Source organism: Leuciscus leuciscus (assembly GCF_965113295.1).
Source record: "Leuciscus leuciscus genome assembly, chromosome: 20".
Classification (NCBI taxonomy): Eukaryota; Metazoa; Chordata; class Actinopteri; order Cypriniformes; family Leuciscidae; genus Leuciscus; species Leuciscus leuciscus.
Genome location: NC_138744.1, coordinates 23,392,374 through 23,417,600, shown reverse-complemented (window position 1 = coordinate 23,417,600; position 25,227 = coordinate 23,392,374). Strand labels below are relative to the sequence as shown.

General features: G+C 36.7%; 1 protein-coding gene across 6 annotated transcripts in view; it reads right to left on the bottom strand.

Moving 5' to 3' along the window:
- LOC309484123 (carboxypeptidase Q-like) overlaps nt 1-25,227 on the bottom strand; it is an 83,670-nt gene that overhangs the window by 16,502 nt on the left and 41,941 nt on the right. For 3 of the 6 annotated variants that reach the window (XM_082150332.1, XM_082150331.1, XM_082150333.1), the window contains exons 8-11: nt 20,534-20,645; nt 17,263-17,354; nt 10,436-10,637; nt 4,682-4,841 (exon numbers count right to left, since the gene is read on the bottom strand). In XM_082150332.1, coding sequence (XP_082006458.1) covers nt 4,682-4,841; nt 10,436-10,637; nt 17,263-17,354; nt 20,534-20,645 — 566 coding nt within the window. Of the gene's footprint in view, nt 1-4,024; nt 4,842-10,435; nt 10,638-17,262; nt 17,355-20,533; nt 20,646-25,227 lie in introns of those variants that run through there. The other 3 variants (XM_082150330.1, XM_082150334.1, XM_082150335.1) reach the window with 1 other exon arrangement.

Here is a 25,227-nt window from a genome sequence, read left to right as displayed (position 1 = left end):
GCTACTTTTACCACCACACCCCAACGTCTGCACTGTGGAACTCAAAAACAAGAGCTCAAATGATATCCTGACTACATTAAAACAAATATGAACATTCCACAGAAGAAAGGTTAAAGTGGTGTTCCAGGTTCAGTACAAGTTAAAGGGATAGTTCAGCCAAAAATGAAAATTCTGTCTTAAACCATGAATTCTTTACAAACCATAAGACAAAGGTATTTTGTAATAGTCTTTCATAGTTTTTGTCCATCCATTGAAAGTCTATGCAAACAACATCTTCATGCATCAAAAAGTAATCCATATAAATCAAATGGTTTAATCCAAGTCATCAGAGGAGACACGATCGCTTTATACGATGAACAGATTAAATGTAGATAAACGCACATACTGTACTGGGAGCACATTCAATATGGTAAATGACATAAGCTCAAAATGTGATTGGTTAATGATTGAGAACAATCCTCATTGGTTCTCTCATATCAAGCATTAAAGTTTTAACTTCCATTAAAATGTTGATTGCATAGACTTTCAATGGAAGGAGAAAAATGATGGGAGATAATAAAAAATATCTTCATTTGCATTCCAAAGATGTTGAACAAAAGTGTTATGGGTTTGGAACAACTAAGCTCGGTCAACAGGATTACCACAAAATAAAAATAAAAATATTTTGCGTCCCGCAAGACACTTACAATGGAATTTAACCGCAGAAATGTGAAGCTTGTCATTTTATAAAAGCACTTACAGGTGCATACAATTTTCTGTTAATACGTGAGTAAAGCTGTTCAAATAATCAGTTATAGAGTTAACTGGTCTATGTTGTCATGTCAATGAAGCCATAATATTGGGTACAACTTTACACAGAAAAGATTAGCAAGTAATTTTTTTCACACTAAAATCACATTTTGTTTGCCTTGACTTTTGAAAAAAAAAAAAAAAAATATATTTTAATGTTATGGATTAGCCACATTTACTTCCATTATAAGTGCTTTACTGTAACACTGATTTTAAAGAAAAGGAAGTACAAGCCAATAAATTGTTTTCGTAGTAGTCAATATTATGCCACTAAAACTGATTGAGCATCGATTGAGTACATCACTTGTACTGAATCCGGAATATTCCTTTAAGAAATGTTGTGGCTGGACCTTGTTAATATAGTACATCGAGGCCAAAGAAATAGTCTTGGCAGCTTTTGATAAAGTTAAGTCTTTGAAAATCCCAGGAAAATGCCTTTATGATGTGGTCTTCAATCTGAGACCCAAGGCAATATAAAAGCAGCCTTGGGTCAATGTCTGCAAACTTTTGTTACCCGATCAAAGCAGTGGAGTCATTTTTCTTTAGGACAGATGAAAAAGTATGTCTATGAGACAGTGAAAGTCAGGAATGGAGTAAGCACCACTTAAATACAACCAGGTCTTAATTTTGAGCAAACACTGACCTATTACCCTACTAACCAAACTTATCTGGGTAATTTTCTCTATAAAAAGTTCATGTCAGCATGTAATCGCTGCGAAAAAATAAATAAAAAGTACAGATCCCATGAAACTGACACATAACCTCCCAAGTCTGTGACATTTCTCTTTGTGAAACATGTGCATTCAAGATGCTTGTATGATTCAGATTTAGTCAGCGCGAGTAGAAACGCTGTGGGAAAAGGCCGGGCCGATTTTCTTGCATAATGCTCATCTTAATCCAAGTTGTCATAGAAACAAGAACTTTCTTGTTTGATGAAATTGAAAACCAGACATTAAGTGCAGGCACACATGGGCACACACACGTACACATACAACAAAATGAGGATGCAAGATTACCTATTTCTTTTGCCTGATAAACAGCACTATATGCTTTTAATGTCAATCCAAAGTACACACAACTTTCATCACAATAATGTAAGAAAGTTTCACGAATCTGAAGTATCCTTTTTTGATGTTTAAAATATTTAATTTCAGCATAAGATTATCTAATAAATTATGCTAATTCTAATAACCACCCCACAAAGAAAGGTTTAGGAAAGGATATTTTTTCGCATTTTTTAATTTTTGAAACCAGTTATTCAGAATTAACTTTTTCAGATGAAAAATTACCCTTAATGAGGATTTTTCTCATTCTCAAACAGATGTTATAGATTTAATATGATGGAGCTCTATAACTTTACTACAATATCTGACAAATTCCAGCCTGGTGCATTCAATTCTGAGTGCTTAGTTCTAGGGTTTGTTCACCCAAAACTAACATCATTAGTTTGTCGTCATTTGCATGAACCCTCATGTAATTTCAAACAAGATTTTTGTTTTGAAGAAACATAAGAGATTTCTGTCTGTCCATTTAACGTCCATGCAAATAAAACGTTTAAGCTTTAAATAAAGACATTGTAAAAGTAGTCCATATGAATCAGGCCGTTTAATCCAAGTCTTCTGAAGAAACATGTTAGCTTTATATGATACTGTGGCCAGCAGGACGAGGCCGAGGGCCGTGAGAGAGCGGCACGAGGCCGGTGGCGTGATTACGCTGATGAGCGACACCTGCGAGACGCACCGGTCTCGTATCTCTCACGGAGGAGCGGAAGCATAAAGGAGGAGCGACGACAGTGAAGAGCGAGAGAGGAACAGGCCTGCGTTTTATTTGATGTTTTGTTTCTGTTTATTGTGACAGCAGTCGTCCGTGAGGAGCTGCTGTCTTTTACTTTCGTTTTGTATTTGTTTTATTTTTATCATTAAAAGTCTTTAAAGGAGAACTCTGTAACTCTAGCGAACTCTAGTCACTTCTTCGCTGATTTTCCCTTTTGTTGTCGCATGTTTTCCCCACGAGCTCCCCCTACAGCTGTGGGGGGGCGTATATTTCACAACACAGTCGTAAAAAACTCACTTGCGGCGGCCTCCTCCCCCTCTCTACCGCTGCTCATGTGCGTTTGTTTTGATCGGAGCAAGCCAACTGTATCGCGTGGAGCTATGTCTACCGAGGTGGGTAATCTGGTAATACATCATACATGCGTGTGTGTTTATGTCGAATTGCCGTAAAGCAATTTGTGTTTCGCGCTCGTTCTCGTTCTAGTTCTCGCTTCTCACGAGACTTCCAATTTCACTTTGCCGGGACGGCAGTGCGCAAGTTGCAAGGTTGGTTTTCCGCCTGGGAACGCTGGGGGGAGCGGGGAAAGTCACCAATATCACCAGAACAGGTTGTTTAACCATCCAAATGATTTCTAGACAGTTTTATTAAGTTAAAAAAGTTACCAAGTTCTCCTTTAAATGTTCGCCGGTTCCCGCCTCCTTCTTCCCATCATAACATACCTCGTTACAGATACATATATTTAATTTAGGCTTTTTCACATATAAACATTAATCAATACACATGCATAGAGTTCAAAAATATGCTAAACGGAAGCTCAAAGAACAAACCTCATTGGTTCTTGCGGAATCTCAAATGTGCTTTCAATATTTTATGTACTACAGTATTACTGTATGTACTGTATGTGCATTGATCAATGTTTAGATGTGAATAAAGACCTATTAAATGTGCCAATTAAATCTGTTCATTATATAAAGCGATCACGTCTGTTCAGAAGACTCGGATTAAATCTCTTAATTCAAGTGGATTACTGTTACAATGTCTTTATGAACTTTTGAAGCATCAAAGTTTTTGCTGGAATGTATGGAAGCTTGTTTCCGCCACTGAATACAAAATAAAAAAGGTAATTGCGACTTTTTATCTCACATTTGGTGAGTTTGCATCTCGCAATTCTTAGTTTATAACAAGCAATTGCGAGTCAGTCTTTTTTTCCTCAGAATTTGACTTTATAACTCGATTTTATATCTGGCCATTCTGACTTTATTTCTCACAATTGCAAGTTTATATCTCGCAATTCTGAGAAAGAAAGTCAGAATTGTGAGATAAAAAGTCGCAATTATCTTTTAAATTGTTTTATTCCGTGGCGGAAACATGCTTCCACAGGAATGGACTTTCAATGAAAGGACAGACATTTCTCAGATTTAATATTAAAAAAATCTTGTTTTGTCCAAAACAAAACACAATCCATTTGTGTTTTAGTGATGAATGAAAGTCTTTTGAGTTCGGAAGGGCATGAGGGTGAGTAAATGATCATATTCATCTAACCTTTTAAAACCTTCTCAAAAAAAAAAAAAAAAAAAAAAATTTACATTAGAGGAAGGATGACTGGATAGCAGCATTTCCATTACCTTGTTTGTTTTAGGAAAGCGGACCTAGGCATAGTTTCCAAGGGGAAGTCATGTGATCTGATGAAAAAGATCTATTCATGGAATATGACATCATAACAGCATCAAACTGTTTATCACTGTTTATATGAAATTTTGAAACCAAGACTCTTCAAATTTTTGTCACGGATGCTGGATCTTTATTCAGTTTTTTAATGTACATTTTAAGATTATTAACTGCTTATGTGTAGAAATTTGTCAAATTAATAAATACATTACAAATAGGAACTATTTCACATTATAAAAGGATAATAAGAAAATTTTAAAATTTTAAAAGAAAATTACACATGTATCAAAGTAGCAGTACATACTACATGACAGTGGAATGATCAGGAGTGTATCTGAGGTTATGATTAAGTCAAATCACAAAAAAAAAAAAACATCAGGCTGATAGAGAATCGACCGGCTGCTGTAAGCTGATGGACAGGGGTTTGTTCAGGCGTTTATGAGAGACTCACTATCTGGGGAGCATTTCCTCCAGGTCAGCGACCACGTAGGCCACCACAGCCCAAACAGCAGAACACAGGTTCATCTCCTCTGGGTTTTGGACGCTCATTGTATCACCGTCGCTGTGGTGGAACCAGAAGTACCGCTGGTCTGCAGTGTGCAGGCTGGCGCCTGGGGAAAAAAAGACAGAATGAACAGAACAGTGAACAGAGCTGAAATGGTGTGATTCTGTGTTTCACATGTGTGAAAATTCTCCTTCTGCGTCAGAATATTAAACAGTCTGGATACGTCTGCTCTTTAAAATAGTTCACCCATCATTTACTCGCCCACATATAACAAACCAAAAGTCCATGAAAACGGAAACTAAGAACAAACAATACGTGTGACGCTATACAGGGAAAATTATCGCAAGAGCGCAATCCCATAAAAGCACCAAAGGTAGTGGAAAGTTCTGCGTGTGATCTGCTGACGGGCAAATTAAAGAACACAGACACAGCCGGATCATTTGCATAATGACCTTAAGACATGCTTTTTTTGGGCGGCTAATACATTGACTAGCGCAAATCTTTATAAATCACCTTGCATGATTCATCTAAATATTCTCCTCCCATAAATTCTGCATCTGAAAGGGAAACTCCTACATATGCATATGCAAAATGTTGTATATACTGTCCACACCATTTCAGCGCAAATTTTTCACTGCGTCTCTTTAGTAAATCCTCACAGTAGTTTTTTAACGGCAAAAGAGTGCTGGCGAAAACTGTTAGTAAATCTGGCCCTAAATGTGAGCAGGCACACAAAAACAGATTCAGTTTCACTCAGAAGGAATAAAAACAGTGAAATGCAAACTCAAAACACTATGCAGACATGCAATAATTAAATATGTTAAATAACACAAAAAAATTATTGACCAATGTTTTTGCTGTTGACCTTCAATGATCCAATTCAACCATACTAATAAGCAAAATTACTTTAGATAAACATCACATTTGTGTTTAATTTCATTTGTAAGAGTGGTGAACTTTTTTCTGCATCCTATTAGCTGCGCATGTACAGGCATACAACTTCATTTCCTTTAGCCTTAGGCTTATTTTTTGTTTTTGTTTTTTTGTTATTATGTCCAGCCCAAGTCAGCAAAAGTAATGTAACATTACTTTCCATAAAAAAGTAACTGAGTAACGCAATTAGTTACTTTTTTAAAGAGAGTAACGCAATATTGTAACGCATTACTTTTACCTTTCCCCAACAATGGTAAGGTGCTAAATATTTTCCAGAAAGTACTTTGTTTTACTTACTTTGTTATATTTCTGAACACTGTCATATTTCGTTCACATATTAGATGGATGTGGTTCTCAGTTCACTGATTCAGTGGTTGCTGCAAGCAAATTGGTGGGGAAGATTATCGGTTTTGTTCTGTTTCTCACACAAAGCTATCGTATGCCTTTAGAGCATTGAGAATACAACACGAGTCACATCAACCCATTTTATGATTGATTTATGGTGCTTTTGAGTCGTATTTGAAATTTGAAAGCTCCAGACCCCATTCATAGTAAATGCATGGGGAAAAAAGACTTCAGAATTTTGCTTCTTGTGTTTCACTGGGGAAGGAAAGTCATATGAGTTTCAAATGACATGGTGAGTAAATTACCATTCATTTTTGTGCTATTACAGAATGCATTTTCTTCCTTTCTTACTTTTAACTCTGAATGGGTTTTCATATTTCTAGGCCTTGATCCAAGTGATGCTGATGAAAAGCTGACCAGCCAGTGACTCATTAACACAGCATCACTCATGCATAATCATTTTTAGATCAGTGTGCTTTAAAAACGCTTGCTATATCCCACTGCAGGCCTCATTCTCTTTGTTTGGAGGAGCAATAAAACATGGAGAAAAAGAATCCAGAATGCATGTGGTTGCAGTTAAAGACTGTTTGCCTGCCATCTATTTCTGTACTAATCCCATATGTGAACAGGCACCAGCCACAAGATTCTTTATTCCCCTGGAAATACAGGGACAGTTTTGTTTGACCTTAGAAGGGTGCTTGCTGAAGCATTGCTTATTCTCTGCCCTAGAATCAATAGTGTGAGGTGTATGGTGCAATGCACGCTACAGGGACAATTCTAAAGGGCAGTGAACAGAAAGAAACTGCACAGGGTTGAGGCTATGTTCCAACAAACCTCAAATGTAAACACAACTCAGGGATGTTTTTAAAATGTATTTGGTTAAATATTTAAAGGTACACAGTCATTTTTGTGTATGTTGTATTGTCTAATATGTAACTGTCTGCCTGTCTGTCTGTCTGTCTATCTATCTATCGTTCAAGTTTGGGTTCAGTAAGATTTTTAAAAAGTGAAAACCTCTATTTAGCAAGGATGCATTAATTTGATCAAAAGTGACAGACTTTTACGTTGTAAAAGAAAGTTCTATTTTAAATAAATGCTGTTCTTCTGAATAAAATGTGTCACCATTTCCATTAAAATATAAAGCAGCACAACCGTTTTTAACTGTTTTTTAATAAGAAAGGTTTCTTGAGTAACAAATCAGCATATTTTAATGGTTTCTAAAGGATCATGAGACAATTCTGAAAATGTATCACAGGAATAAATACAATTTGAAAATATATTAAAGTATATTTAAATTGTAATAATATTTCACAATATTACTAATTTTGCTGTGTTTTTGATCAAATAAATGCAGCATTGCTGAGACTTCTTTCAAAAACATAAAACAAATCTTACTGACCCTAAACTTTTGAACAGTATCAATCTTTATGCATTGATACATTGATTTTACATTTATTATCTATATTTTTTTTTACAGTATCAATCCAAATTAAGAAACTGAATTGGAATCTATATATGGAATTTTCAACTTAATTCTGAAAAGTGCACAAACCTGTTGGTGAAAATAATACTGCACCTTTAACGCTAAAGATAAATGCTCACAATACTTCATCGTATTTTCGGTCCATTCTACAACATCCGACAGCAAATACAAACCGTATCAAGCTCTGCTTTTGAGTTGGTTAACTGCCATGACTGTAACAGAAAACATCTTAACTTACAACTTTAAACTTGAGAAGAGCTGTTCTTGAAAATAGATGCCAATATTTCATGTTTGAATTTGCAGCTTTGTCAAGGGGAAGAACTACAGAGCAACCAAATGCAGCATAAAACTTGAGAGCAGCTCAAGTCGCTCTGTGTTGCTTTGGCTGCTTAGACAGCTGTGCGGATGATTCATTTGTTTAACGTGTTGGCTTTAAACTTCAGTGGAATTTCACCATACATTTCTACATGACTCCTGCTGCGTTAATTTTTCCTGCAGTCATAGTCAATTCATCTGATAACACTGTGTGCATTAGGGGAACAACCGATCCTCTTGTGTGCCACAGTTCATTGGTGGTTAAAGCAATCAGACTGGCGACTACAGACATTAATGAGATTTATCCATTCTTATGCACAAGTCATTTAATATGATGATGAGAGAAGGCAGTATAGCTGCCATGCTTGACTTCACAAGATCTAACGTATGCTTATACAGTGAAGTCCCAGAGTCTGAGAGCATATTATAAAGCAAAAAACAAAGAAATGTTATGACATAAAAATCAATATCAAATATTTATGTCATGACAACTCTCTGAGTGTTTGGCATGGTAATGGATATGACAATGTTAATATGTTTGGTTTTGGTTGAATAGATCAGCTCAATGGCTACCGTCAACTGTCTGGTTACCAACATTCTTCAAAATATCTTCTTTTGTGTTCAGCAAAAGAAATAAACTCATACAGGTTTGGAACAACATAGGGTGAGTAAATAATGACAACATTAAAATTTTTTGGTGAACTATCTCTTTAAGGAAAAAGTAGCCTGCTCCATCTAGAGCAGGGTTCCTCAAATCCAGTCCTGGAGGGCCACTGCCCTGCAGAGTTTAGTTCCATTCCTAATCAAACACACCTGAAACAAGCTAATGAAGGTCTTCAAAGTTACTAAAAAATTGCAAGTAAGTGAGTTTGATTGGGTTTGAGCTAAACTCTGCAGGACAGTGGCCCTCCAGGGTTGGATTTAAGGACCCCTGATCTAGAGTATCATGTGAAAAATAATAAAAGGTCAGATGTTCTTGCTTCAGCTGAAGAACAGAATGCACTTTGGAACATGCTGGATCATTAATTATTCATTTAAACTTTTTACTCAAGTTTTATGCTGAAGAAAAATGAATATAAAATTTAAATGGAAAACAATTTATTAAAGGTGCAGTGTGTAGTACTGACAGCTAGCGTTTGAAATAAATGGATACTGCAGTCCAAATTCAAAATATTGGAGTGAGTTGTTTGCCCTGCCCCCTCCTCTTCAGACTCGAGGCTCATGTGGATTGCCAGATTGAGGACATGAAGCAGGAGCGAGTGCAATTGACAATGAAATCTGAGGAGACTTACACAATATAAGTTGATGAGGTTATTTCTCCACATTTGAATATGCTCCCTTTCAATGAGATTTTTATATGGATGCCGAGGCTTTAAAGGTAGGGTAGAATCTGCGATATCTGACCCAGTTCATTTGCTTACGTCCATGGCTACAGTACACTGTTTTCCTTTAACTGGCAACCCAGAGTGTCAAAACAATATCAAATTGGCAGTGGGCGGGATCACACAGACCAAAACAAAAACAGACATTCCAACACGGAACAGACAGTTCAAAATAGAATAACTGGCTGTAGATTGCTTTTCGGAGAAACAAGTATATGAACTGAACCTTCCTAAATCTCTGCAAACATATTATGTTACGCCAGAAAGGTAGAGAAGACACATCTAATGCTACAAACATATTTTACCTTTGGAAATATCGAAGATATTGCCACGGTTTGTTATTTTAATAGCAATAAAAAAAGATCAATAGTCATAAAAAGCTAGTGTTGCATGTTTTCTGAGTATGAAAATATTAAATGATACAGTACATTGCACCTCTCCAAATCTGCTCCTGAGGGTTAACTATGAGAGCGCACTAGACTTCACTTCTGCCAAGAATACTAGGCTTTTCAGAGCTAATTTCACAGATCATTGGCTGAACTCAAACAATTAATGCAGTTCTTTCAAGTCATTAGACTGCTGACGTCCCTTGCAGTTTGTATGAGGGAGGCAGAAAAGTTGAAGATTGTAAATGAAAAGAAAAACATACAAAAAAACAATACAAACAATGTGTCAAACCATGACTGGTTTAAACCTTTTAAGTGAGTGGCTTCTTAACTTGAATACAAATTAAAAACTTGAATACAATTACAAAATGTGAACATTGTTCATAAATGATTATAATACAGGTTTGGAATGACAAGAATTTTCGGTAACACCTTTTTTTGATTGTCCCTATAGACATTTTGTTGTGTTGACTATAAATAATGTTGCACCTACATGTCAACTAACTCACATTAAAGTATTAGTAGACTGTCTGCTTAATATCTGCTAACTCTTTATTTTGATTCTCCCCCAACAGACATTATACTGACTATAAGTAAATTTGCAAGTACATACAGTAGCAACTTATTCTACTAACCCTAACCTTAACAATCTACTAATACTCTAGTGAGAGTTAGTTGACATGTAGGTTCAAAGCTACTTAGTCAACAGAATGTCTAAAGAAGACCATCAAAATAAAGAGAAACTGAATTTTCATATTTTGGTTACTGTCTTTCTAGTAATGCTGTTTTACTTTGCTAATTGTAACCAATCACAAGGCAAGAAACAAGACTGAATTCTGCTCTAGATGAAACTGACCTGGAACCCCAGCCTTCATCCACATGTCAATATCTGTTCCCTCTCCGTGTTCTTCAAGCGACGTGACATTGATGGCAGCCAAAAGTTTCATCACCTCCTTCATGATTGCCCGAGCTTTGTCGCTGCCAGTGAATTGCAGTCCCAGAGGGCTGAAGGTGCCCAGATCAGACTCCATAACCAGGTCAAAGTTTGAGATGTTTGCCTTAGGAAAAGTGACCACAAAACCAGAATATAATATGCAATTTTAGGGAAAGCTAAAGCTGAAGAATATTTAAAAAATATTATTTAAAATAATATTATATTGTACAATATGTATTATATTATGTTTTTATAATCAACCCAATATAAAGTAGCACAGAATGATTTTTTGTTAATCTGGTTTCTTGTATCTGCCACAATTTTTTTTCCTACTAAAAGAATGATGGTTTGTTTCATTCTCAGCAGTGAATTGCCAGTCCACGTCATAGAAAGCTCTACCAAATATCGACATAATTGGATGCAATACAGTAAAAAGTTGGGTCAGTAGCCAAAACGCAGCATTTGAATCCTGCTTGGGCTGAAACCACGCTCTATGATCAGAATCCAACCTCATAAAGTAAAAACGAAATCCCATGGCAGTGCGCAGATACAATAGAGTTTTATGTCCAGATGCTGGCTAAATTGTTCCATATCATTAAGTATCACTTTAACAGCACACAGACCTGACAAATATGGTTTATTGCACTGTTGCTCCAAAACCAGAAGAGTCCAAGTAAAACATTATTGACAGAAATTTCAGCCAATTTGCTCCTCCAGCTAAAATTAGGATCAATTCTGAGAGTACTTTCAGCATTAAAACGGACACCACACAGACCTGGTAAAACCTTTTTGTCAGATGCTATAATCCAAAACAGTAAAATAAGCTATTTAAATAATTATAAACAGAACTAATTGTGACGGTACTGTGTACTTTCAGGATAAGAGATCCTGATGGAAGATTTCAAAAGTGCTCTCAAGGACAAAAGAGTACTCGCATAATGAACAGAGAAAAATGTCCTACAATCAATTTCTTAAAAGTTCTGTGCTTAACTGATACAGTCGTGATCAGAATTATTGGCACCCATGGTAAATACGATCAAAGAAGGCTGTGAAAATAAATCTGCATTGTTTATCCTTTTGATATTTTATTAAAAATAAAACCTAACCTTTCATTTAAGTAAAACTAATTAAAAATAAATGTTTTTCTTTAATACACGTTGCCCACAATTATTGGTACCCCTAAAAATTCCTATGAGAGAAATATCTCTGAAGTATATTCCCCTTCATATTTACAATATTTAGCACAACAGGGTGACTAGGAACATAAAGTTAGCCAGCCATGACTTCCTGTTTCACAGGAGTATAAATATGAGGAAACACAAAGGCCATCATCCATCACAATAGGTAAAACAAAAGAATATAGTTCTGTGGCAAGAAAATAGCTAAAGCATTGAAAATTCCCATTTCCACCATCTGGGCTGTAATTAAGAAGTTCCAATCAACAGAAAATGTTATGAATCTGCATGGAAGAGGACACATGTTTGAGTGGCCAAAGACTCTTCAAGGATCACAGCTGGAGAATTGCAGAAAATAGTCTTGGGGTCAGAAAGCCTAAAAAAATAACAGCACCTATCACCACAAGTTGTTCGGGAGGATTTCAAGAAAAATCCTCTGCTCTCATCTAAAAACAAACTTTAGCATATTCAGTTTTCAGACACTACTTGAGCTTCAAACAGGACTGGGTTCTATAGTCAAAAAAAATAAATCAAAAAAAATTTTTTTTCCCAGCAAACACTCAAGTTGGGTTTGGTGCACACAGGGATAAAAAAAAAAGTACCTCCCATGTACAGTATGTGATTAAATATACTGCTGTATTTTTTATGTTGCGCCCTATTTTTCTGCTGGAGGCCCTGAACTTCTAGTTCAGATACTGTACGTGGCATCATGGATTCTATCAAATACCAACAGATGAAAAATCAAAACCTGACTGTTTCTACTAGAAATCTTCAAATGGGCCATGGTTGGATCCTCCATCAGGACTTAAGCCAAAACAAATATCAAAATCCATACAAAAATGTGTCACTGAGCACAAAATTGAGGTTCTGCCATGGCCATTCCAGTCCCCTGACCAGAATCCTATAGAAAACTGAAGAGGAGAGTATATCAGCATTGATCTGGGAATCTGAAGGATTTTGAGAGGTTCTGCATGGAGGAATAGTCTCTGATCTCTTGTCAGGTGTTCTCCAAACTCATCAGGCATTATAGGAGAAGACTCAGAGCTGTCACCTTAGTAAAATGAGGTTGCAAAAAGTATTGAATAAAAGGGAGTCATTAATTGTGGCCAATGTGTATTAGAGAAAGACATTTATTTCATAATGAGATTTTCCCCCATTTAAAATTGTTTTACATGAATAAAATGTTAGATTTTTGTGAATATTTTGAAAGAAGGTCAAAAGGATTAACAATGCAGATTTATTTTAACAGGTTTCTTTGTTCATATTTTCCAAATGTGCCAATATTTCTGACCTGGACTGTATACCTACATTTAAAACTGTTTTTCAAAATACATAGAACATGCCATATTGTTAGTATAGACAACTCAGGTGATCTGTATCACATTCTAGAACAAGGTCACTTCATGATGCTTTAATAACTAATATTTTGGCAAATATAGATATGGGATTTACTAATTACATTCACCAGATATTACATATACCGTACAAGAGTGAATGACATAAGAGTGCCAACAATAAATAAGAAGAGAAAATTCTTAGAAATGTTAGAAAATAACTGTATTCTTTGTATTCATGTTGGTTTCATATGGTTTTGAAAGTTTTGAGGGAAAAGTTTAAATTTAATCAAACTAATAATGTAACCATTAAGTATAAAGTAACTACATATTAATGCTTAATATTATTATTATTATTACTATTTTTACTACAAATCATGAACTTATTAATGCATGAACATCATTAGATTTGGGGGATTTGCACCTCATGGCATTTTAAAGCCTGAACTTCTCCGCAAATTATTTGATATTTTGAAAGACTTTAAGACCTTGACACAGTGTCACGAGTGTTTCTCTGTATGACATAAGTTCCTTTTTTTCTGGCTTTATTTCTTCATTATTTTATCAGGACAGTTGTGTCACCCAGACATTTTTTACATAAATGTCAGAATATATGTATGAATTGCATTTTGAATGTCGAATGTCTTTTTGAATATATTAGATGAGCAAAAAAAATTAGTGTCACGTCACTGAGACACATATTAAATTGGTAATTAGTGAATATTTTTCAAACAACTACACAGACAAGAAATTTATTTTAACTACCTACAGCTCTTGGTAAGATAACTAACTATATAATCCATCTGAAACTGAACATTATCACAAACTCAGCCATAAAAAAGGAAAATAAACTGTCAGGATTAAATCTATATTAATGCATCACAGCCTATCTAACAATTAATCAGTGCAAACATGGGAAAATAATCTATTTATTAATATTAAATATCCATAATATTTTCACATTACTAAATTAGCAGTTCCCCTTCGTCAGTCACTCTCTACGTATGCCAGAGGTGATCTGACGATATGGGGATCTCGCTTGAAAGACCAATCCACTTTGAGTGTAAACTAAATGAGCCAATGCACATTGGCATGCGATGATTTGCAACAGCAGCACTGCCTCGCAGCGCTAGCATATAATGAGCATCAGGTGCGTCGCATCTTTGTCTTTCGCTTCGGAGCCAGACGTTGAATGCTGTTCCTGCTCTGCAATCTAATCTGAGAGTGTTTTAACTTCAAAAAACGAGTCTGCTTCTTCAGGAGACTCTTCAAACTGGTGTTGGTATGCAGCGCTGGCCGCAATCTCACAGAGAGCCGGCAAAACAGCTGTTTTCACAGCTCAGAATGTTGCGCCTTCAATGAGAATGTGAGTGCTCACATCAGGCTTGCACTATCGTCCTGTTTGTGTAGCCACGGCCATCCCTGGGTGCTTCAGCACCAGAGAGAGCAGTTTCCTGAAAGAGCACACACGGTTTGAAACTGCGTCTTTTTCAAGATGTCATTCAAACCGTGTGTTTCTGGATGTGGTCGTTTCCTGTCCTCATTTGACGGCCACGATCATTATTTCACATGCCTGGGCTTGAGCATGTTGAGACTGCAATCGTGGGTGGTTCATGTTCTCACATGAGAGCATGACCACGTCGGCATGTTGTTCGTCTCCCCTTTCTCGTAAAGGAAAGGGCCTTTCCCTTTGCCCTTTGCCACCAGAAAAGGGCTACTTTGGCTAATAGCACTAGTGATCTGAGGATTACAGTGAGCGTTCCCCGACGAGACCACCTCCTCGGGCCCCCCACTCCTCTAGCGCATCGCAAACATGCTGAGACTGCATTCGTGGGTGGTTTATGAGAGCATGACCACATCGGCACGTTGTTCGTCTTGCGCTTGAGCGCTCAGCATGCCGTGTGACATCGAGTTTGACGGCCACATTCACTGTTTCGCAGCCCTGGCTTCACGGCCGAGTCCTGAGATTGGCGTGGCAGAACGGCACGTACCGGATGCCTCTGCCACCGGCTGGGGGGCCACGTACAACGGGCATGCAGTCTTGGGTCTGTGGACGGGGCCCCAACTGCATTGGCACATCAGTTGCCTCGTTGCTTGCAGTACACCTTGCGCAGGGCCGCCTCAAGGGGCCGCTACATGGCAAGAATGTACTGGTCCGTACAGACAGCACTGCGACCGTTGCGTCGATATATGTAGAGATGCGGGCTGGGCGACACCCAACACATTCGCTAGATTCTATAGCCTTCGTATAGAGCCGGTATCTTCCCGTGTACTTGCCTCCAGTGGCCAGTAGCGCGAAGGACCCGTTCTTAGTGTTGGATTGCAACGCCAATCCCGCCCACTGGGCCAGATACGTGCGTCTATTTGTTCCAGTAGTGTTTCCCAGAAATGGCTAATCCTGTTGAGTTCATCCGTCACCCCTGCGGCAGTCAGACGTTGCGGAGCGTCTGACGCCAGGCCTACACTCGTATGCATTGTGTAACCTGTGTTAGGCTGGGTATCCATATGTAGTGGTCCCTGCGGCGACCCCATATGTGTATTCTTCCACGGTCCAGCTCCTCTGCGGACAAGCCCGTGTCTTTCCCTCGACAGAGTCTGCTCTGTCGTCTCTGCTGGTGTTCTTTCCCCTCTAGAACTAGGCTGGAACCACCTCAGAGACTGCCATATGTTGCACTACCCTGCTTGGCTAGTCCATATGTGTAACCGCCACAGTAAATCCCTCCGGGTAGGGTGTGGCTTCGGCAGCGCCCCCTTCTCCAGGGCACGCTTTCCAAGTGTTATCCAATAAGTCACACTGAGTGGGTCTTGAGGAACAGCAGTGACTGACCTTCTCTGCTTAGAGCTCCTACTTTCTGCCCAACACTGCGGTCAGGCCAGGAGACTCAAGCGGAGCGCTGGAAGGGCCAGCAGCAGTGGCGTGTTGGTAGATATCCCCATATCGTCAGATCACCTCTGACGTACGAAGAGAGTGACTGACGAAGGGGAATGTCTTGGTTATGTATGGTAACCCTCGTTTCCCGAGGAGGGAACGGAGACGTAGGTCCAGTCGCCAAGGTTGCTGAGTCTACACTGTACGGCCGAGTCACAAAGTCTGGCTCCTCAGCGGAAAAAAAAAAGATGCGACGCACCTTCTGCTCATTATATGCTCGCGCTGTGAGGCAGAGCAGCTGTTGCAAATAATCGCATCCCAATGTGCATTGGCTCATTTAGTTTACACTCGAAGTGGATTGGTCTCTCAAGTGAGATCCCCATATCGTCAGGTCACCTCTGACGTACGACTCCGTTCCCTCCTCGGGGTTTTACAGCTGTAAGTTGTTAAGGGATAGATTTGCAATCCATCTTCTTGTTTTTGGAAATCATAGTTTTCTTAAAGCCAGCGTACCTATTCTGGTATTTCTGTTACAGGCAATGTGACTAAGGGTCTGTCCCCTGTCAGGAATTCAGTAACAGTGTTTACTCATTTAGCCTGAATTCCAGAGATTAAATATGTACTTGTTTTGTACTTAATTAATTAATCATATTTTGTAGAAAGAGAATTGTCAGTTCAAACTTTATTCACAACTGTGTCTTTAGCATTTGTAGTGACTTAGCATGTTTATTTTTTTATAGGATGTATAGCACCATTGGTCACTATATGTGCTCTGTGTGGATGTAGTTTTCATGTTGCAGTGAAGTCCTGACAAAACTCAGCTTTGAAGGGAAAGGTTATTGCCTATGTTTAATCTAATTGTGCTTGCAGGGGTTATTTATTATTTTTAGAGGCATGTAACCATCCCAAAGGAATAGTCTCCAGGAGAGTTCAACAGCGTCCCAGATGTAAAGAGTCCTTCCGGAATTTATGACTCACTTGTGACCCTTACGTGACCCTCACCTGTGACCATTTCTTACATATAAAAGTGTGTCAAAGTGTGTCCAAGATAATGTTTTTAAGTAACCTCATTTGCGTAAAGAACAGACCACCATGTTCGGATGCTGATAAAATGATCTGTACTGTTAACCTATCAGAACCTGTAGAAATGACATCAACTGATAATCTATATTACTACAAGTACTAGTGTTTCTGTATCCAAAGTTAGTTCGAGACTAAATACAATTAATGAACTTAACATTGTTATGCTTTATCATTTTATATTATATATTTATATTTTTTCCCCCTCAAATCATTCCAGGGCTATGTTTAACACCCTTGTTTTAAATCACCCATAGAACCCAATAGTTTTAGTGTGATAGGGAAGTGTACTTTGTGCTGTTGGAAGTACTGAGCAGCTCCCACCCCGCCTGGCTCCTCTGCGGACCACAGCACCGTCCTCAGTGTTCTTTTAGGACGCAGCCCTGGGGACCCAAGCAATAGACAGTATGAGCCAACCTAGTAAAATTTCAGAATACATTTTCATAATGCAGACACTGTTATATTGCCTCACCGGCTGAGATCAAGGTTAGTGGCTTTCATCAATCTGATCATAAGCAGAAAAGGACAGGAGAATATTACATTTAATTTTAAAATAAAAGTGCATTTGTAAGGTCAGGTTCACACATCAGAGACTTCATGATTATTCTGGGAAGACAGTGCTTGATGATCCAGGCACTTGATAACTTGTCTGTACTTCCAGCAGAGTGGAATCTGTGAGAGATATTTTCGGCTTAATTGTGTTGGGCTTTCTCAATGATCCAGGTGGGAGAACTGTCCATCTCCTGAACTGCAAGGTATACCTGAAAACTGGTCACTGTGTCCAAGTCCAATGGCACATCAGAGGATGCGTCCAAGAAAACATAATATTCCAAAACATGCTAATACGAGTAGATTTATGGATCCTGAGTAAATAGTTTACACTGTTGCAATAATAAAAGCTTACATAGTAAAAATAGAGCCAAGGACTCTGAACTGAACTGAATGTTGTTGAACATTTAAAATGTTGTAGAGAATGCTTACTCTACCAGCACTGAAATTAATCATGTTGTCTGTGGTTATTGTGCACCATTAAAGCTTTATTTTTCCAGTGTTTGTGGACGCCCCTTGCCAAGAGAAAGATCTTAAATACAAATGAGCACAACCTTCAGTATTGCCTGTGCAATAAAGCAACAATAGAGAGGAGAGGGGCCAAGAGACTCACACTGCATTACATACTGACACTCAGCAAGAATTTTAATAATCTCCATTATAATGGAATATTCTCTATACACTGCACTACTTCTACAGTTGCTGCAGATGCCTGCAAAACATTAACAATTACTTTAAATAGTAATTAAAACAATAATAAAATAAAATAAAATATATAATTATAAAGTTTTTTTTAAATGCAAATTGAAACACATGCATCTAACACAAAGCATTTTTATTGATAATTCATGGCTAATTTTTTGCAGAAATATTACATGGTTTTATACAGTGGCATTATGCATAACATATATTTTTAGACCTGGATAAGTTTGTTCTTACCTGTTATTTTGACGTGATCGCACAAGTATTTGTATGTATTTTACATAAAGTGTGGTTCTGCACACGTACAATTACATATACATAGATACTTAAATTTAATATACTGACGTATTGACAGCATTTAAACAAATTATTTATGTAGCAGAAACTTTACAGCTGTAAATAAATGTTTAAGAATCCTCATTTCATCTTATTTTAATACTGAATTTATGAAATTAATTGATTGTGTTGCATTGTTTTTATGTTATGCTGCTGTAATTGTTTAATCACTACTATTATTTCATTTGCCATTGGATGCAAAAGGCATTTTTTATAAATATGCTGCGTCTCAAAAAATGACTATAAAATACACCAAAAATGCTGTTAACTACGATCCATTGCTTCAGGCCATCTGTCAGTACGCTGTAAACGTCAACATGTTGTGAAACGTGACGTAAGTGCGTTGTGAAACTCAGTTGAAATAAGGAGAATGTGCGGTTCACAACGCACTTACGTCATGCTTCACAACATGCTGACATTCACAGCATGAAGATAGTTGGCCGGAAGCAATGATTTATATTTTTCTCACACACACCTACTGGTTCACTTTAGAAGACATTGATTTATCACCTGGGGTCGTATGAATTACCATTATGAGCAAATAACGATAGAAAGTATCCCTTTAAATTTAGCTCTGTATCTCATTCAAAACTATTGTATTCTGCCAGAGAGAAACTATGAATGCAACACATGATTTGGACTACTTTGTTAGTTCTTTAGAACATTTTCAAAATAAACTGAATGAATTATTGTGATTACACTTACCTGTTTCTTAAGTTTTTCTTTACACTGTAGATATTTTTAAGAAATTAATTGGGATCAGATTTAGAGGTAAGAGTGGGATTAGCGGCTCAAAATATATATATTTAATGGTATATTGTAACTAAAATGGTCAATGTACCATTTTCTTCTCATTACATTTTATTTATTCTTTTTATACTCTATAAAAGTGGTTATGAGTACGCATGGGGTTAGGAGTTAAGGGATCTAAACTATATCAATAAAATATAAAACAATATAGATAGATAGATAGATAGATAGATAGATAGATAGATAGATAGATAGATAGATAGATAGATAGATAGATAGATAGATAGATAGATAGATAGATAGATAGATAGATAGATAGATAGATAGATAGATAGATAGATAGATAGAGGGACACGCTGTCATTCACATGACATCACAGCAATACCAAACCACAACCATCCAATCAATTCCCGATGGACAAAATCAAGTCCCGCCCTAGATTTTTTCCTGTTTGAGAAGCCGGATGTAAGTCACAATAGGGAAGAAAAGACTATCACAACTTCCTTTACATGCCGACTTTAAATACAACAAATTGAAAAACATTAATAATATAAATATTTTAAAAAATAATAAAAATGCTTAGAATGTTTCTCACGTGTATATCAAAGTCACTGGCACTTAAGTCAGGTGCACACTGTGCGATTTTGGCCACGATTTGACCGTCTGAGACAAATTTTGCAAATCCTAAAAGATTCCTCTGATCCTTGGCTAAAATCGAAAGTCTTTGATCGTAAGTTTAACATGTTCACAGACAGCCGATTAATAACTGTTGCGATCAAATTTGACCTCAGACAAAATTCTGGCAGTGTCAGAAGATTTGACTCACAGTCCTGCACTGTGACTTCTCCTATGACAACCGTCAAATTGTTTTCGTTTTTAAAGACAATTCATGACCAAAAGTAACAATAGAGATTTCTTTGTAGCCACCATTTCAATACCGTGTGTAACGCAGCTCACATCACCGAACGTGTTATTGATTTATGATGTAAAACTCCGGACAAGTTCTCTTTCGTGCGTCCGTTTTTGACTGCTGTACAGTCTGACATTAATAACAACTGAGATCTTACAGTGTGACATGGCTTACAGGGATTATCATGTTCTTACAGTCTGATAAGCAATAATCGTAAGGGACTATTATAAATCATAGTGTACACCCGGCTTTAGTCATGTGACGGAGAGAGAGAGAGAGAAGTTCTCCAAATTTTACCATCTTTACAGGTCTCACCTAAGTCTCTGATCAAAGAAAGTGCCTCCCAGGAAATGGCGACTCCACCTCCATCATCCATAGCGCCCTGACCCACGTCCCAGCTGTCCAGGTGACCACTGAGCAACACCACCTGAAAGAGACCCAGAGCAAAAAGCATTCCAATGAACAGTAAAATAAATATTTAATAACATATTTTCTCAGCATCGTTTCTCTGTTTTTTTTATTTTATATATATAGTTACACAATTGTTAATTCATGTATAAAAAGGGTTTACATAACAGACTGTAAAGTGAAAAAAGGCTTCCTGTCAAACTTTTCCAGATGTTGGCTGTCAGTCTAAATGGATCTTGTCAAACCCAGGCCACAGTGAAAGACTTTAGACTGATGCTTTAAATTAGATTTAAAGTCTAAACATCCTGCTCTCACCTCCCATAGTTCTAACATTGGCTAAAATATCTCCCTTTGCATCTTCCACCAGTTTACATTCACTTTCAGCAGAGCTACATAAACTTTAGGAATATAGCTTACAAATAATTCTCCCATTGCGTTTCTCTACTGTCAATATGACATTCACACAATAGCCTCCAGGAGCTTGGAAATGTATGGCAATAAAAGCATAAATGCTTTTAAAAATCATGAACATTTGGGGAATAAAACTCAAACAAAGTCTGCTTTTGAGACTCGCCTCAGTTAAGTGAGGGTTTTCCAGAAAATGTTGTCAAAATCCCGTTGGCAAATATACAAATGTGGCCTGGACATCAGCCAATCAGCTACAAGCCTTCTCCTTCCAAATGTACTTTTGAATGCTATGACAGATTTAGTCTATAAATGACATTTTCATTTTGTTGTCAATATCATAACAGGTTAACTCCCAATAGCATGAGAAAAGGCTAACATTAATCAATGCCAACCATCTGTGAGTTTCAACGGCTGAACTCCAGAGCAACAGCCAACGAGCCAAAATTACAAAGACATTGCAAAATGACAAAAAAAATTCTGTAGTGGCCATTCTTTTGTGTTCAATGGAGAATAAATGATCTCATCTACTGTGAGACTTTGCGCTCTTGTGATCAAGACACCAGAAGGACGCAGATGGAAGCGTCTAGGTGAAAGCAATTCCAACTGTTCTTTAGTGCTGCTGAATTATTGAAGAGCAGACAAATTGGCTCGTTATTTTGTCATCCCCGTGCCATCTCAAACCCGTGTGGTGTTGCTGTTTTCATTTTGAAGCCTCCCTAACCCTAACCATTTTGAATAATCTTTATGCAGCTCTTTTACAGTATCAGGGCTCTACACTGATATCATTTCAGATGCATTTGCGACTGAAAATAACTGCGTGCAACTGTGAAAAAATATTTGGGCGCACCAGTGCGAGTGACCCGATCGATTCTCATGAATAGATCCATATTAGGTTAGATTATGGTTAAATAGTTTCAAACAAAGCCACACCAGAACAGTTGTGCATCTCCAAGCAACGGTGATTCTTGAATGAATTTTGAACGATTAAATGAATGATTCACACATTAAGACTTGCCGCCCGCCACCTACTGGCTGTTTTATATTCATATTTACACTTTACATAGACTGTTTCCATTTAAAATATCAAACTTTTAAAGTAAAATTTTTAGGCAACATATTTCTAAATTCAAAAACTATATTTAAAACATTCATACAACACTATTTACCCATGAGCTGCATTAAACATGTGTCTAAATACCACTTCCGATGGAGCTTCTGTGCCACTTTTGCAGTACAAAGATGGATTTTTTGATAATTTCATTCGATTGGTAAGAGTATGATTGGGCCTTATTGTTCTAACTGAATTTGTTTAAATTAACATTTAAAAACAAAATTCTGTTTTAATTAAAGAAATTGACAAAAGATGATGCACACATTTAATAAGATTAGAAAAATTGCTCTAATAATGGGAAAAAGAAAATGCTCCTGGAAATGAATTTAAAGGGCTCCTAAATTTTTGACTGTGCTCCTAAAACATTTTTATTAGAAAAATGTTAGCATAGAGCCCTGAGTATACAGAAAAAAAGGTCATAATGGCATCTGTCAAGCTCCAAAAAGGACAAAGAGCACCATTAAAGTAGACAATATGATTTTTGCACTATTTCTCATGTCTACAGATATCATACGATAGCTTTGTGTGTAGAAAAAAAGAGAGACATTTCTATTATTATTTGTTTATAATCTTCTGTTTGCCAAAGCTTTGAAATGTCATTCACATTTTGTGTTAGTAAAGACTTTTTTCTTTCAAATATATATATATATATATATATATATATATATATATATATATATATAAAATAATGAATAAATTAGATACAATGACATTAATAAATACATTTTGAGTAAATAATGAATAGAATTCTTATTTACTCATTCCAATACTTTTGGAATATACTATACTCCAATACTCCAATTTTTATCCCTTGACATTGATGCAAGACAACAGTCATTGGTAACCCGAGCATGAAATGTGGAAGTAAAAATGACATAATTTCCAGTATTGTGCCACCACTTACTCAGAATCAAGAACATCTAAAAGTCTGAAAGCTTTACGTCAATGCACAAATCATCATACAACTTTGTGTAACTTCTAGTAATTTCTGTAATCCTCTTCAAAGCCAAATCGCAAACAGAAGCTATATTTCTTTCAAGTATAAAAAGCAAACAAACAAAACATTAACCAGATTTCACCGGAGACTGAAGTAAGACCGGTACTGCATACATTACTGGTTTGGCAGGAGGACCGGCCTAAATTGATGTGGTCCTAAAATATGGAACTGATGGATTAACCTAAACATGTTTTTGTGCATAAAGGAAAATAAAAATATTTTTCTAATTGCAGTTTTGGTTTTGAATATACGTCAAACTAACCAGCATTACTGACTAGCAATAATCATGCCGTCTGGCCCAACACACACCATGAGGTTGTGAAAAAAGGAAAAATAATGTGAGATTTAGTAGTGAGTACGGAGACAAGGGAAGATCTGTCTTCAAATTAAACTTAACTTCCTAATAACTATGTGACAGGGTGGAATGCAAGGGCTGACTGACCTCATAATTAAACACTATCATGTCACCGTTAATGAGCTCTGACAAGATGAGGCTATTAATTACGAGGCACTGAAATATGAATGAGGGAGTGAAATTTAGAGAGTGCACAGAGAGAGGAAGAGTTGAACCTAATGAGCCCGCTGTACAAAGGGAATCATATGAAACACTTATTCAATATTCTGCAGCAAATCTGGATAAGACAGGAGCCAACACCTAGAACTAGCTGAACAATCAAGATGTGTAAATGAAAATGAACACACATGCTGTGCTGATCAAATTAATGTAACGTAAGTTTTATATTTGGAACAAAATCATAAAGTATTAAGTTAAAGAATTAAGTCTCACTTAAAATGTTACTGTATGAACAGCATTGAATTGCATACAAAATAACAAACCAAGAGGCAACTGAGGTGCAATGATACCAGAAAATTATTCTGAACTGCTATTTTCTTCTTATTTTCTAACTTAAAAATAGTTAAGCATTTCTTTAAAATATTCTTAACTTTTTTCTATTATTTTAATATGTTCCTCAAGGTTTATTTATTTTAGGCCTGGTTTCACAGACAGGGCTTAGATCAAGCCAGGATTAGGCCTTAGTTCAATTAGGACATTTAAGTAGCTTTTATAAACATGCCGTAGAAAAAACATAACTGGTGTGTATCTTGAGACAAGACATGTTTTAAGATATGTCAATGTCAGTGGAAGTTGCTTTCAGTTAAAGCCGCTTAAAAATGCATTTTAGTCTGGGACTAGGCTTAAACCGTGTCTGTGAAACCGGGGGTTAATATAAAGTCATATATTTGCAAAAAAAATATATAATTTTCAACCCTCATTCAACTCATTCTGATCTTTATTTGACTTGTTGTTACAGAGATGTTACTTAATAAAAAAAATTATTAAAAAAAAGTCAAGTCATTCATAATCATAACAGATCACACAGAGTGTTTGAGCACATCCCTAGTGATAGTAATATGTACTAGATGATGTATTATGCTGTAATGTTTAAAGGTTATGCATACTTTAAGAGGTTATTTATGATGATTTTTAAGAAATTATTCAAATTCTTCTTAAGTTTTGTCTTTAGTAAGAAATGTTTTTGGGAATACAAAATATTCTTAAATTATTCTTAAGTTTTTATTCTTATGAATGTTTTGTGAATCCAGCCTCAGAAGCCAGACACTTAATTTGGACCATCGAGTATATAAACTAATACATTTGACAACCACAAAGCGTTCAAATACATTTTGTCTTCTTCTCAAACAGCAACATTACACACTAACTAAAAGTTGAAAAAGTGAAAACGCAAAATAGGACACCTTTAAATTAAATGCCATTTGCTTTATTTTGTCTTATAATGCGATGATATCCATACAAGTGACCAAACATGTTTTGGGGTCAATTCTAACCATAAAAGGCACTATTTACTATTAACTATTAACATAGCAAAGTTTCATGTGGGTACACTGTGGCAGTGATGTAATGAAAAGGGGTGTGCTGTATGTACACAATCTAAACACTGAAAATGCATCATGGATCAACAACTATACAAATACATGAAACATTATATCATGTTTATTAAAGAGATCATTTACCCAAAAATACAAAATTCTTTCATAATTTATGAAAATAAATTCATGCTGTTC